The 13,521-nt window shown below is 43.0% G+C and overlaps 1 protein-coding gene across 1 annotated transcript; it reads left to right on the top strand.

Annotated features, from left to right (window-relative positions):
• The first annotated feature begins 767 nt into the window (after positions 1–767).
• Positions 768–13,099, top strand: LOC139693322 (NK1 transcription factor-related protein 2-like). Its single transcript, XM_071591474.1, has 4 exons — positions 768–786; positions 8,517–8,925; positions 12,132–12,396; positions 12,430–13,099. Exons 1-4 carry the CDS (start codon positions 768–770, stop codon positions 12,565–12,567), a joined length of 831 nt encoding a protein of 276 aa, XP_071447575.1. The 3' UTR covers positions 12,568–13,099.
• The last annotated feature ends 422 nt before the right edge of the window (positions 13,100–13,521 follow it).

The raw sequence follows: 13,521 nt of genomic DNA, 5'->3' as shown, positions 1-13,521 counted from the left end.
TCTCCTCCACACACAAAAGCATCCAATCAATTTTTATCCAGGACTCAAAAACCCAGGTTTTGGAGCCGCGCAGTATTACGTCACTTATTAATGTTTAATGTTGCATCATATGGTAAAAGTATTATATTGTCCCTAAATAATCCGATATTCCAACGAAAATGTTCGCATTCTACCAAAACTTCAAGTATATTTGTCATTTTATCGGAATCATATACGTAATTAGTGGTCGTTAGGCATTATAAATGTTTCTTTTCATTTCTTAACGTATTTTGTTGCCTGGAAACCAAGTCCTATGAGCCACTCATCTGTCATTAAGTTTCTCAGAGGTTGTGGTGACCTATATTTTACACAATACCTCACCGTGAATTAAGCGCTGGGACTCTAACCGTACCGGGGCCTTTGGGATAGTAAGCGATTGAGTAGTCTACTCAACTAACGATACTACTTAAAAATAAATAAGAGCAAACACTTGGCATAACGGCAAAATCCTAACTTCATGAGGTTAAACCGCTGAATGGGGGGGAGTGAAGGCATGGTATAGAGGGGCACATGGCAGTCTAATTAGATAAAGCCCAACCGCTATTACCAAGTATTCTGTGAATATCATGCGAATGAGTGGTCAATCGTGATGATCTGGGAGAAATGGAAAGAGTGTCCAGCCATCAAATTCGTTCTCTTTCTTGTGAAATGGTAGAGGAAGGGGGCGGTCAAGAACGTAGTGTAACGCGCGGATTTCTAATTCCCTTATATCCTTTAGCCCCAAAAACATGGAGCACACAGCCAGAAGTACGTTTTCAGCAGTTCCCTTGTGCGCTCTTACCGCAGTAGTGAGCTAGTAAATTCTCATTCAGTCGTATTTCACCAGCATCCCTAAATCAATGAACAAGCTCTTACTTTAAGAATGTAAACTTAAAATGAACGTACCTACGGTCGTGAAACAATGGAAAACGAATAGCTGAGACCGTAAACTTGATTGGCACTGGGTTTGTTTAAGAAGGTAGGTAAAAGCAAGATGACCAGTCAGAAGATAATGGAAAACACACACTTGGTCACTTGCGTATACTTAAGAAAGAGTGACCCTCGTGTACCTCAATCACACACAAACAATGCAAAAATATATAAAAGAAACAGAGTTACAACCACTCGATTACTTGGGTGTGTTAAGAAATAAAAGTCAATCCCGTGAATCGCATTCACACACACAGAGTTTGCAAGGATATATCCTCTGCAGGGAACCCGTTGATATCATACGACAATGAAAAGTAATTAAAAACGAAAAAATAAAGAAACAACCCAAGTTCACGCTCGCGGTCACTCAATCACTCGGGTGAGTTCGGGAACAGGGACCTTTGCGTATCACACGTACTCACACTTTTGGGGTTTATAGGGATTTTTCCTACGCCCGTGACCCGTCAATCACACAGAAAATACAAATACGAAAAATAAAGGACTACGTAAACGCTCAATCACTCGGGTGTATCAGACCTTTGAGAATTGCTATTACTCACTCGTTCAGGGTTTACAAGGATTCCTTCTATGCCAGTGAACCGTCAATTACACAGATGAAAACAAAAATACTATGAAAGGTAGTAGGTAGTGGGAGTAGGTAAGTGCCCAGATAAAACCTCACTACCTTCCTCAGTTTTTGCAGCTGAATATAATGTATACATTATTTGCTTCTGTATTAGCTTAGCTATGTAAGCATTGCTGGACGAAAAATTTCAATCTGGAAATCAGATTGATTGGCATATTCGCCGGTTTACGGTGCGTACTACGCAGAAAGGTGTCCAAGCTTATTATTGAAGCTTGATTTAGCAAAGTGATTCTTAGAGCTTCGGTCGTCTTTTTGAGTCCGGGGGCCTCTTGGGAGAGGTAGCCATTGGGCAGCACGTCGGCGGCCGACGACACCATTTCCTAGAAGTACGAAAGATTTTCCTGTAAACCTCCAAAAATCGAACAGGAAGAAACCGAATTAACAAAAACGGATAACGTCTCCTTCGTAAGGATGTTTTTCCCGTAGCAATTGAAAATGTTTACATTTGGCGGAAATAACTTAATATTCAAGTCATTCTGTGAAAATCGCTTGTTTAGAAATTGGATGAGAGTGCCAGGAACTCCTGCAACCAAGATATCGTCCAGTATTTTCCCTCATTGCATCTGGCAGCGTGAGTGCATTAGAAATGATTGATGATCCACCATTACAAATCCCATTCGACAGCGTATGTTGGTTTTAAGTTGTCGTAACTACATGCGCATGGAAAAAGTATCCTCAAATTTACAACATTTGCACTGAAATCGAGAAATTTACCATCAAATAGATGACGAATGGAGAAAATCACTCATATTGCTTGAGCCTTTGAAATTTAATCTGAGGGTTCAAATGGACATAAAGTGCGATGCCAACCCTGCAACAAATAAATTTTTAAATATATTTATACGTAAAAGTTTTATTTAACAGAGCTCTGACGATGGTATACTATTGAGGCTCGCGGATTTTCGGTGTAGAATTAGGCGTTACTTTAAAAAAATATCGTTTTCACGTCAAATCTAGTATGCAATCGAACAAGTATATCGTCCGAGGGAATTAATTTCGCGAGTGATCAAAATAATTTGAACGCATGGTAAGTGCTTCCCTTTTGGCGAATCTGACAATAGTTAGTCGGAGGCCGTCTAACGTCAACCGCCATCCATCGGGCCGAAAGTCACTGCAGAATCCGCTTCCGTCTGTCTATGTCAACTCCAGCGGGCTCTTTTATCAATTGCACCGCCGGAAGCAATCACTTAATTTGGACTTAGAAACAGATCTCGGAAAACCACGACTTCCTGGTATAAAAAAAATAGGCAAGCATCAATCAGCATTATTAATTTCTCTAAAGATTCGTCCCAACCTCATCACCTCTCCCGTGAGGAGGGGGGCGAGTTCCGGGGGCTTTATTCAGTCGCGAATCCCCAGCGAGCTCACACACCTTCCCACTTCTCTCCCACGCACCTCCACCTCCCCTGGCATCCCAGGCCCACCCCTCATCATTTAAAAACACGAGACGATCCTTTCGGCTTTCAGTGAAGGAAGAAGGAAGGAGGGAAGGAAGGAAGGAAGGGGGGTAAATATCCGCGCGAGGGAAAAAAAAGAGAGGAGTAATAAGTCGCGGGGGACGAAGACGACGAGCGGTATAAAGCGAGAAGAAATGACGCGATTTCCGAACATTTCACCCGTAAATTGCTCGTCCTCCTCCTCCCGCCATTTCATTCTCCGTAACCCCCTCTGTGGCACATCACCACTCTCCTCGCGTCTTCGTGGCGGAGGTATTCGTTCCTTTCATCAATATCTCAAGAACCAACCGAAGCCAAACATTCCCCCCTTCCTCCACCGACATCCTTCGGCAAAACCGCTCGTTCGTTCCATCTTCCCTCCTCCTTCCAGCCCCATCCCCAACCCCCCCCACCACCACACCCTCCGCCATTCCTTTACTTTCCACGCTTCGGGAGCGCTCAATGGGAAACTTCGCGAGCGACGATGACGGAGGGGAGAAGAGGGGAGAGAGGGAGGGCGACAGAGGATTCGAGCGGCAGTTCTTTTCATCGGAGGGGGGAGGGGTGGTGGGGGATATCCGAGGGGGGTGGGGGTGTAATCGAGGGGAGATGCGGAGGGGGATAGTGATGGGGGTGCTAGAGGAGAGGGGGAAACGTGAGCAGAGATGTTAAGTCGGGAGGGGTGTTTCATTTTGTTTTTTTTAACTCGGAGAGGACGAGGGGAGGGATGTTTTTTTCTTGGTTTTAGGCTTCCCTTTGAGCGTTGGGGAGGGGTGCGTGGAGGGTGGCCGGGAAGGATTATATACGTATATATATTTTTTATCGCGATGTCGATGGGCGGATCGGGTCCTGGGGGTGTGGTGAAGTTCTGAGGGGTTGGAGAGAGGAGAGGACAGGGGGTCGGGGGAAAGGATGAAGGGAGTTATAGAGCAAACGAGAGAGAGAGAGGAGGAAAGCGTTTCTTTCAATTGGGCGAGGGGTGGAAACGACTCTCAGGGTCGCGTGACAAAAGGAGGACTTTTAACAGTCGGATATGTTTTTTAATAAATGGCGTCGATGCTTTGCCGTGTTTTTTTCCCCTCCCCACGAAACGGTGGCGTTTCAAAGGGATGAAAGCGCACAAAGTCGGGTGCTTTTTTCGTGCACGCAGCCTTCTGTGATCCGCGACGCTTTGAGTAGCGACGTCGCTCCCTTTCTCCCCGCCCCCGGGCGCACGCTCCTCTAGCTCTAAATAATTATTACTCTTTCGTGGCGAAGGTTTTCAGAGAACGTTTAATGGATGGGGCGGTAGGTGTGGCGTATATTCCGAGTATGTACGATAAATTTGGAAGGACTTTTATAAATGTCGTATATATATATATATATATATATATATATATATATATATATATATATATATATATTTGATTGCTATAGAACGACAAGCCCATTTACTGGAGATCTCTATGATCGATTAGTGGGGATTAAGCTGTGACTAAATTGCTGCGGGGGCTGCATCAAGTCCTTAAATAAACTGCCGATAACTTAAACTTGAGAAATGTGAGGCATCTGTCATCAAAAAAGCATGGCCAAAAAGTAACCTATTGGCGATCATTTTGTATTTGTAAAATTTTACCTAGCTCTCTCCTCTCCTTCCCAAATGCTTTTTCTAGTGCATATTCATAGATATGACTTTTACCGTTCTTAAAAGTGGTATAGATTTTCTTACCAGTCGGTGTGCAGGAAATTAAAACAATTTAAAAATGTCTCTTTTCTCGGAACATGTATATATTTTACATGTGCTAAGTTAATTAATTTCTAATATATATATATATTTGTTTTTTTTGTGACATTGATGCTTTCGCATGAATTTTAGAGACAAAGATTTCGCAACATTGTGGTTATGGTGAAAATTGAGTTTATCCGAAAGGCCTGCCAGAGTATTCTGAGGCCACCATCAAAGCCAAAATACCAATACGTACACAACTATTTAAGGCGTTAGTGTAACGATGTGTGATCGCGGATATTAGTTGGAGTAGAATTTATTGAAAAATTCACACTTTTATAGTCAAGCGCTAATTTTATCGCAGCTGCTTCCACCCTTGCGTGTTTTTTTACTTCATCTCAACTCACAGCTTATGAATGTGTTTCAATGATACTCTTCCATGTATGTCGATTAAAGCACCAGATACTACATTCATTCAGTCAATGTCATGGCAGTCGTAGCATTTAACTTCCCGTTGTTATCCACTAATATGTTCAATGCTTCATCGAAATCAAAGGCCACCGTCACAATCTTTATAATGGGTTTGGTTTTTCCAAATAAGTAAACTAAAAGCTCTTCTCATATTTTACAAAAATAAGCACTTCCTAATCGATATGCTTACGCAGGATAACCGTATATTGATTGACTTCTGCATAATATGAGAGGATATATATTCTTCCTCCTGAATTCTTTCTGCTTAGAGATTTAGATGTTCTACTATTCAGATATATTAGTCAATAGTTACTATCTACCTTTCCTCGATGAAGTTGACAGTCGAAGTACAGGTAACGTGCACTCACAGGACGCTATGATTAAGGAGGCAGCGTCTTAGCTGTCAGTAATCGCCCCTAACGTGACATCACGCACAGAAAGATTTATTCTCAACCATTAATCTCATTGACTTCTATGGCTTAAATAAACAATAATAATAAATTTTAATTTAATTGAAGTTAATATGTGGATGCAAATAAATAGCATCTTGTGAAAATAGTGATTATCCTGTAGGTTTTATGTTTATAGTGAAGACGCCCATGAAATACTATTTAAACTAGGTACTAGAAGAGGTCGTCTGCCAGGTCTGTCTCCGTAGCAAAATATGTTGCTTATCTATTGGGTAAGCTCACAAAAATCTTCCAATATTTATGTTAACAAATTCGATTGAGGTATGTGTATATAGTCCCTGCGCTACACGTGAGAATACAAAACAGTTAACATGCCATATGTGGAAGATTAATTAGGTATAACTTATTCATCTTAATTGTACAGGGTCGCACCCAAAAGTGGTAGGACTGATTTTTTACGAGAATTTTATTGATGATATACTTGCATCGACTTAATAATCTTCAAAGTATGCTCCTTGAGCTGCTACACACTTAGTATAACGTTGCTCCCATTCCCCGTACGCACGCTGGAAATTTTCTTGGGGATGCCGTTGATGACCCTCGTCGAAGCCTCTTGAACGGCCTTTATCGAGTCAAAATGTCGTCCCTTGAGCTGTCTTTTCATCAGGGGGAAGAAGAAGAAGTCCGGTGGTGCCAGATCGGGAGAATAGGGCGGGTGCGGCAACGTGGCAACGCCGTATTTGGCCGTTGCCTGTTGGTAAACACTCAGAATTTTCGGCAACATCTTGGCGCACACCTTGCGCATGGCCAAAGCCTGTGAAATAATGCGTTGGACGTTGGATGCAGACAGACCCAACTGGTCTGCAATTTCTTCACTGGTTAAGCGTCGGTCTGTGTTCAGCAGTGTCCTCACTCTGTCCACATTCGTGTCGGTTCTTGCCGTCGACGGCCGTCCGGAGCGATGGCCGTCTTCAACGAGCTCCCTACCCTCTTTAAACAACTTGTGCCACTCAAATACTGTGGAACGGCTATAGGCAGTATCCCCATAAGCCTGCTTGATCATATCGAGGGTCTCAGTGGCTTCTTCCCGAGTTTCGCACAAAACTTCACGGAATAACGTTGCTCTAAATTCAGATTCATTTTGTTTTTCGACGCGGACAAAAAACTTGCTTCAATAAAAACGGTGTCCTCACTCAACGACAGCCCGCATGCGACTGAGGTTGGCGTTGGCCTGTTGCTAAGAGGCCCCTCCACCATACCCTTCCAGGCAGACCCCCCTCCACCGCTCTGTTCGCGCCAGAGAAAATCCGTCCTACCACTTTTGGGTGCGACCCTGTATTATCTGTACTGCGGGTTTCAAAATAAATATGAATTAATGACAAAAATATATTTTTACCTTAAATGTATCTTTTCTCAATTAAAATTTTCATTTAATTAATTCTTTTAATTTGACTGATCTATAAACCTCGCCTACCTTTCAAATTCATCGTGGCTCTTTGTATTCCCGCTACAGGCAATAATTATTGCATTCAGGGAGTTTCATTTTCTTTTGTATGGAGAACGGTCTCCATTATTTATTTCATTCTCATTGTTGAGAGGCAGTAAAAAGTATTTTGCATTGTTTTTTTTCTCCTATCAGTCGCCAATTTTTCTTCTGAAAAAGAAAGCCCCTGTTACTTTTAACAAAAGGAATCAAATATTGATAGTTACGTTTTGAGTATCTTTCATCTCATTGCCATGGCGCTGCGTCGATCTTTCCACGACAGCCCGGTCCAAATGAGGAGCTATTCCCATTCGGTTCTCACCCCTTTATGTTCCCCTTCCCTGAAGACGTCAAATTGGAGAACTCCTTATGGCTCTGTACCCATTCCCATGTGAATGGTAATATTCAATTATTATCATATTTGTTTTGTGAGCAAAGTAGCAATTATAGGAGCGAAATGCCAAAAAATAATGTTTGCAGCCATTGACCGAATACTCGAATTAAATTGATATTTCGTGTCAGGATTTATTTAATTAATCGTTTTAGGCGTAATTTGATAGATACCCATGATGAATGATATCAAAATAAAACTTTGTAAATCCTCATGAAAAATAAACTTAAATGCAACCCAATTTTCCTTGCGGTGCAGGATTACCCTTAATACCATGATGCTGCACCGGAGTGAAACTTGGGTCGTATTAAACTTTATTTTTCATGAGAATTTGCAAATTTTCATCTTTCCTTTATTCATCAGGATTAATTATCATAATATATAATTCTTATCATTTCATAATATTTAAAAAAAAATGTAAATGAGAGCACTGCTATATTAATGCGTGCATTGTTAGTTGAAAATAAACTCCTCAATTTCTGCCTACCGAGGTTCCATAAACACAACCATTAAAAAACCATAAACACAGTAATCAACCCGAAGGGCGGTTTGGTAGGTAATGATAGAGGTGACTCAATATTAATCCCGACGGCGGGTGAAATTCACACATCAGGGTTCCTTTCCCTGTGCCGGCTATGATTTCCCAAGAAGGCCTGATACCCGAAAAACCACACGGAGTGAGTAGAGATGAGGGTGTTCAGAGCCATGCCCGGGAATCAAACCCGGGCCTTCCGGTCAGTAGTTCAATGCTCTACGTGATACAAATATTAATAAATTAATTAATACACTAACATTGAGTTATATTATTAAAAAGCCACTATCGTGCATCTTTATTATATTTCTGAAGGAAAATACGCCAATTTCCCCAAAAGTTTTGGCCCCATTGTTAGTATTTATGTATATCCGGATCTATTTTGGGCACATACTAAAAGGGGTTCGCACTCACATTTGAGAGGTGGAGTTCACTATCCCCGTGTTTATGTCTTTCGACCGTTGCACATTTGACCGTGTCGGTTCCCTTCCCAGAGGACACCGAGGACGAGCTGGAGGAGGACGAGGAGGGGGAGGACGAGGAGGAGGGGGAGGACGAGGGGCGCCCGGATTCGCCGTCCCACTACCTGTCCACGCCCATCGCGCTCACCACGGCGGCCAAGCACGATGGCAAGAAGGAACCGCGCGACGAAGGCAAATACCACGGGGGCGGGATCTCGGAGGGCGGCGGGGGGCCTCCCCCACCCTCCGGCGGCAATCCTTCCTCTGCGGGCGGCGGGCGGAAGCCCCGGCGGCGGCGGACCGCCTTCACGCACGCCCAGCTCGCCTATCTCGAGAGGAAGTTCCGCTGCCAGAAGTACCTCTCGGTGGCGGACAGGAGCGACGTGGCCGACGCGCTCTCCCTCTCGGAGACACAAGTGAAGACGTGGTACCAGAACAGGAGGTAAGCTTCATAAGCAATCCGTGCCGACGCCATAAAAATAAATACCGCGTTGCGTGTGGTTCGTGAGATCATGATATATTCCATGAGATGTCATACAGAACACGGCTAGCTACCACTCGAGCGAGCCATGAAAGAATTTTTCCTTCGTGACTCTTTAAAAAATAAATAAATATACTTGACATTAAAACTTGAATGAAATTAGCGACCTAGGAGGACACATTAGTAACACCCAACCGTAAACACATTTTGATGGCAAATCTCATTCAATATTTACATACGAATTTATTCCACAATATTTTCAAAACATTATATATTTCCTTTCTTAATTATATGGTCAACAGCGGACCTTTGATTTTTCTGCAAATTCATGGTAAATGGAAAATTTCTTGTTTGTAAAAAAACCCATGGTGTACAATAATTCGAAGCTAATTTTCCCAGAGAAACTGCTTAGGTCAGGAGTGACATTTCCGATGACCTCTCCTTTTGGACACTCTGTGAAGATGTGGTGTGGAATAGAACGTGGTATCAGAATCTGAAGGTCTAAAAAAAGGGTTTCCTAATTCCAATAAGTTAAATCCGGGATATATGAGACCCACGAAAACAAGTTAAAGGTGACAATGAGAATCAAATAATATATTCCTAGGCAGACCAGATTTAAAAAAGTACGCGAGGGAAATTGAAGATAAGAAAAGTTTTTATAAATATTTTTGTTAAAGGTATAAAAATGGAGAGGAGTAATATGCATGTGACTTGATTTGATTTTAATATAAGGATGTTACAAATAATTGGAAGTGGAAAGGAAAAAAAATTGTAGCGTGCATGAAACTTCGGGTAAATTTAATTTGTAGGGTTGTGGAGCTGTATTTGTATGGTCGATGGAGTAAATACCACCGCTTTAAATGTGGAACCTGCTGGGGATCATATATGAACTAATAATAACATTTAATGTGGTAATCCAAAAGCAATCCTTTTAAAGATTGGCATAAAGGCCAATCGAATTAATCTTTCAAAAATATTTCAGATCGGTTGCTTTCTCGGGGGCATATGGTGGGAACAACATACCCCTGTGCTTCGTGGAATACATCTAAATAATCACTTTATACTTACATATAATTTTTTTGCAAAGTATTTTGAAATCTTTTATAATTACTTTCTCAATTTCCAAGTAAAAGATGGGCTTAAAGTATATTTTTTCAAATTTAAAGTATATAGTATTTACTTATTAGGTAGAAGGCAGTGAAGAATTCGCCAAAGAAACGAAAACAATCTGACAGACAACCTTGTACTATCGGTTTAAGGGAATCTAGTACCAGGAACAGGGAGGTAGTCGTGAAACTAATCGAAGAGGGTAGAAGTTAGAATAATACGAGAACTGAAGACGGACAATTGTTTACTAAAAGAAAAAGAAAATAAATGTTCTGAAGATTAGAAAAGCCAGATAAATTTGGATGAAGGATATAAGAAGAAGAGGGGATCGAGATGTTGCGGGGGCTAACGTACTGGCTTCCTACCCAGAGGGCTTGGGTTCAAATCCTGGCGGTGTTGAATATTTTCAGAGGCATCTCGATCCCTACTTGAGGTGATTTGTGGAGGGCACTTTGAGTGAGTATGTCGTCCGTCGGATGGGACGTTAAACTGCGGACCCCTTGGCGCCTTTCGAAAAAAAGTAGGCTAATGCCGACGCCGGGTTTCTCTCCACCCTTCATCCTTTCCTATCCGTCCCCTATGGCGCAAATGACCTCAGCTGTCGTTCGCCTCCCCTAAATACTACTACTACTAAGAAGAAGAGCAAAACTCGGAGTATTTGGAAAAATGAAGCTTACTGTTAGAATAGTGAAAAACTACTTCAAGGGAAATAGCCTGACAGGTTATACAAGTCAAGGGAAGAACGGAAGCATGTGAATTGATGATGATGAAGCAAAGAGATGTAAAAGTTTTTGGAGAAATTCTGAAAGAGAAGAGAACATAAAACAAGAAATTAAAAAAAAGACGCAGAGGACGTGGTTGATAAAAAGCAAAGGAGGTACTTCGAGGAGGTACTCGTAAACTGAGAAAATCAGTATTCGAGGAAGCAGTTGCGGAACCTGAGTACCAGAAAGCTCTATAAATGGATAAAGTTTCTTTTGAGCTTATTGAAAATATCCGAGAGAGAGCTTTAATTAAGCGGTAAATAATTCTGAAACATGTAATCCACCTTAAAATTAACAAGAAACTCCCTTCAGGATATAATTGTTCCTATTCCGAAGAAAAAGTGGAAATTATTTTGAATAAGCTACGAACCATAAGTCCCACGTCACATGCATCGGAGATATGATCTTTAGATTTTTATTTTTAGTTTATTTAGTACCCTGCGAACCACCACTCGGTTGTGTGGCGGGGGGTGATTACACTTCTAAACTACCCTTGCCCCAAAACATCTTTCTCTCTTAGCGCGGTCAGACAAACGTAATATATTCTAATCCCTTATCGTTCGCGGGAAAAATTACATCTTAAATTTATCTGTTCTGCAATTTATCTCTCGAATTTTATTCAAATAATCTCTCCTACCTTTTTACGATGGGGCTAATTACACGTTTTCAGCATCATTGCTTAAGAGACATCATTCCAATGTCTGTAATTTAGCCTTCGCTCAGTGAGTGATTCCCATCGTAGATCATCTGATAATTTTGATACGCTTGTCTTGATAATCTAGAGAAAGAAGAACGCATTTAAGTGTTTTAAAGTAATTTAAGTATTTAAAACACAAGTAGTATCTCTAGGGGCAAAAATAATGAGACGAATAGAGAGGGGGAGAGACAATGGGGTGACTGATAGATTGAGAGATCAGGATATAAAGTCGGTGGAGGAAATATGAAGAGAGACGAAAAGTGGATGAGGGAGATGTTTAAAATTGATGCAGAATGCGATTACGGAAGGGTATAATTGAAGGAGAAATGTAATGAAATACATAATCAGGAGGAGAGGACGGGATTTAGTATTCCGAGATCTCTAAGAGATATATGTAGAAATCATGAGGTCTGAAGAAAAGAATAGTGTAAAGTGAAAGAAGAACATGTTTGGATTGTTCACAATTGTGCTGATACCCCGAAAAATATGCACATAGTTCTCACGGTCCTTCATGCCTCTTAAAGAAAGAATATCTCTTATTAGATTGGTTTTAGATTAGATCTCAGTCTGACACTAACCCCTCCGCCCGTTGTCTCCAGGACCAAGTGGAAGCGGCAGAACCAACTTCGGCTGGAGCAGCTCCGGCAGCAGGCGGCGGGTGAGGCCGTCGTGGTGACGTCGGCCGGCCCCGTGGTGCACCACCCCCTGAGCAAGGATCTCCACCACCACTTGCACCATCATCACCTGCAGCAGCACCAGGGGGGCCCTCCCCCGCAGCCGATGGGCGGGGAGCCCTCCGCCCCCACGCCCCCCTCATCCACGCCATCCACCTCCTCGCCCTCCTCTTCCGCATCCTCCTGCTGCGCACCTCCGCCCCCGCCACCCCCTCCTCCGCCGCCCCCGCCCCCTTTCCTCCTTCCCGCAGCCGCTCACCACCATCCACACCACCACCACCCACACCACCACCAGCCTTGCTTCCTCAACGCCGCTGCCATCTTCCGAAACGTGACGTACGTGCACGGGTGCCAGCTCTAGCGATTCGCCGGCGAGCCAGCGGACGGCCCAACCGCCGCCGAGGACTCGTTTGCGGAGCTCGTGCTGCAGGACAGGCTGCAGTACCTGAGGGCCGGTGGGAACCCCTCGGAGGAGCACTTCTGAGAGACGCGGCGAAAGTCGCTGGGACTGGCGCATCTGCCGGTCGCTCGCTGCCGAGATTGCCCGTGAAGCCCGGCCTCCAACCGGGAGGACGCCATGTGCTGGCGGAGAAACCCATCGAAGTCATTTGATCGAAGCAATGCACGTTATCGCTTCTCGGTGTGTTATATTCCCCTAGAGATTCTTCTGGCTGTGGACAGGACGGAGATTCTCCTTGTTGTTCTTTGAACCAATGTTAAACCAAACTTCTGGTTGACCACCTTAGTTGGTGGTGGAGGGGAAGGCGCTTGGCATAGAGAGGGACCTGATAGGAATGTGATGTGGCATCGAAAGTGCCAGAGTTATTCACGATAAACGTGTGAATACCTAACGATAAAAATAAATAATGGATTTTGTACGGAAGTAACTTTCAACTTAGTAGCCTACGATTATGATTCAATTATGAATAAAAAACGTTCAGAAAGAGTTTTAACGATGTAGAAGGTATGGTACATAGTACATGCTAAGGAGTGAGTCGAAAACCCTCTACAAAATGTGACATGTGAAGTGGTCAGGGTGGACGTTCATGAAATGTGCGCTCAGCCCCTTATCCCTCTGAGAGATGTCGGGAGCGCCAGTGAAAAATTCTTCTACTGCCTGAGAAGAATAAAGTTGAGATCGTCTCTGAGGGTGGGGGTCACTAACTGCCTGTAGACGAATTATTTCGCATGCGTCGCCTTGGCGAAAATATTTTTCTGCCTCCGGAACGCTCTGGCTCTTAGTGGACTGTAACACGTACGAACGTACCAGAAACCTGCAGGACTTGACCTTGTCACGAAAGAGAATTATTCAATT

Source organism: Hetaerina americana, unplaced genomic scaffold, assembly GCF_022747635.1.
Source record: "Hetaerina americana unplaced genomic scaffold, ioHetAmer1.1.p SCAF_1, whole genome shotgun sequence".
Lineage (NCBI taxonomy): Eukaryota > Metazoa > Arthropoda > Insecta > Odonata > Calopterygidae > Hetaerina > Hetaerina americana.
The sequence above is the reverse complement of the archived record's forward strand: the minus strand, read 5'-3'. Positions and strand labels throughout refer to the sequence as shown.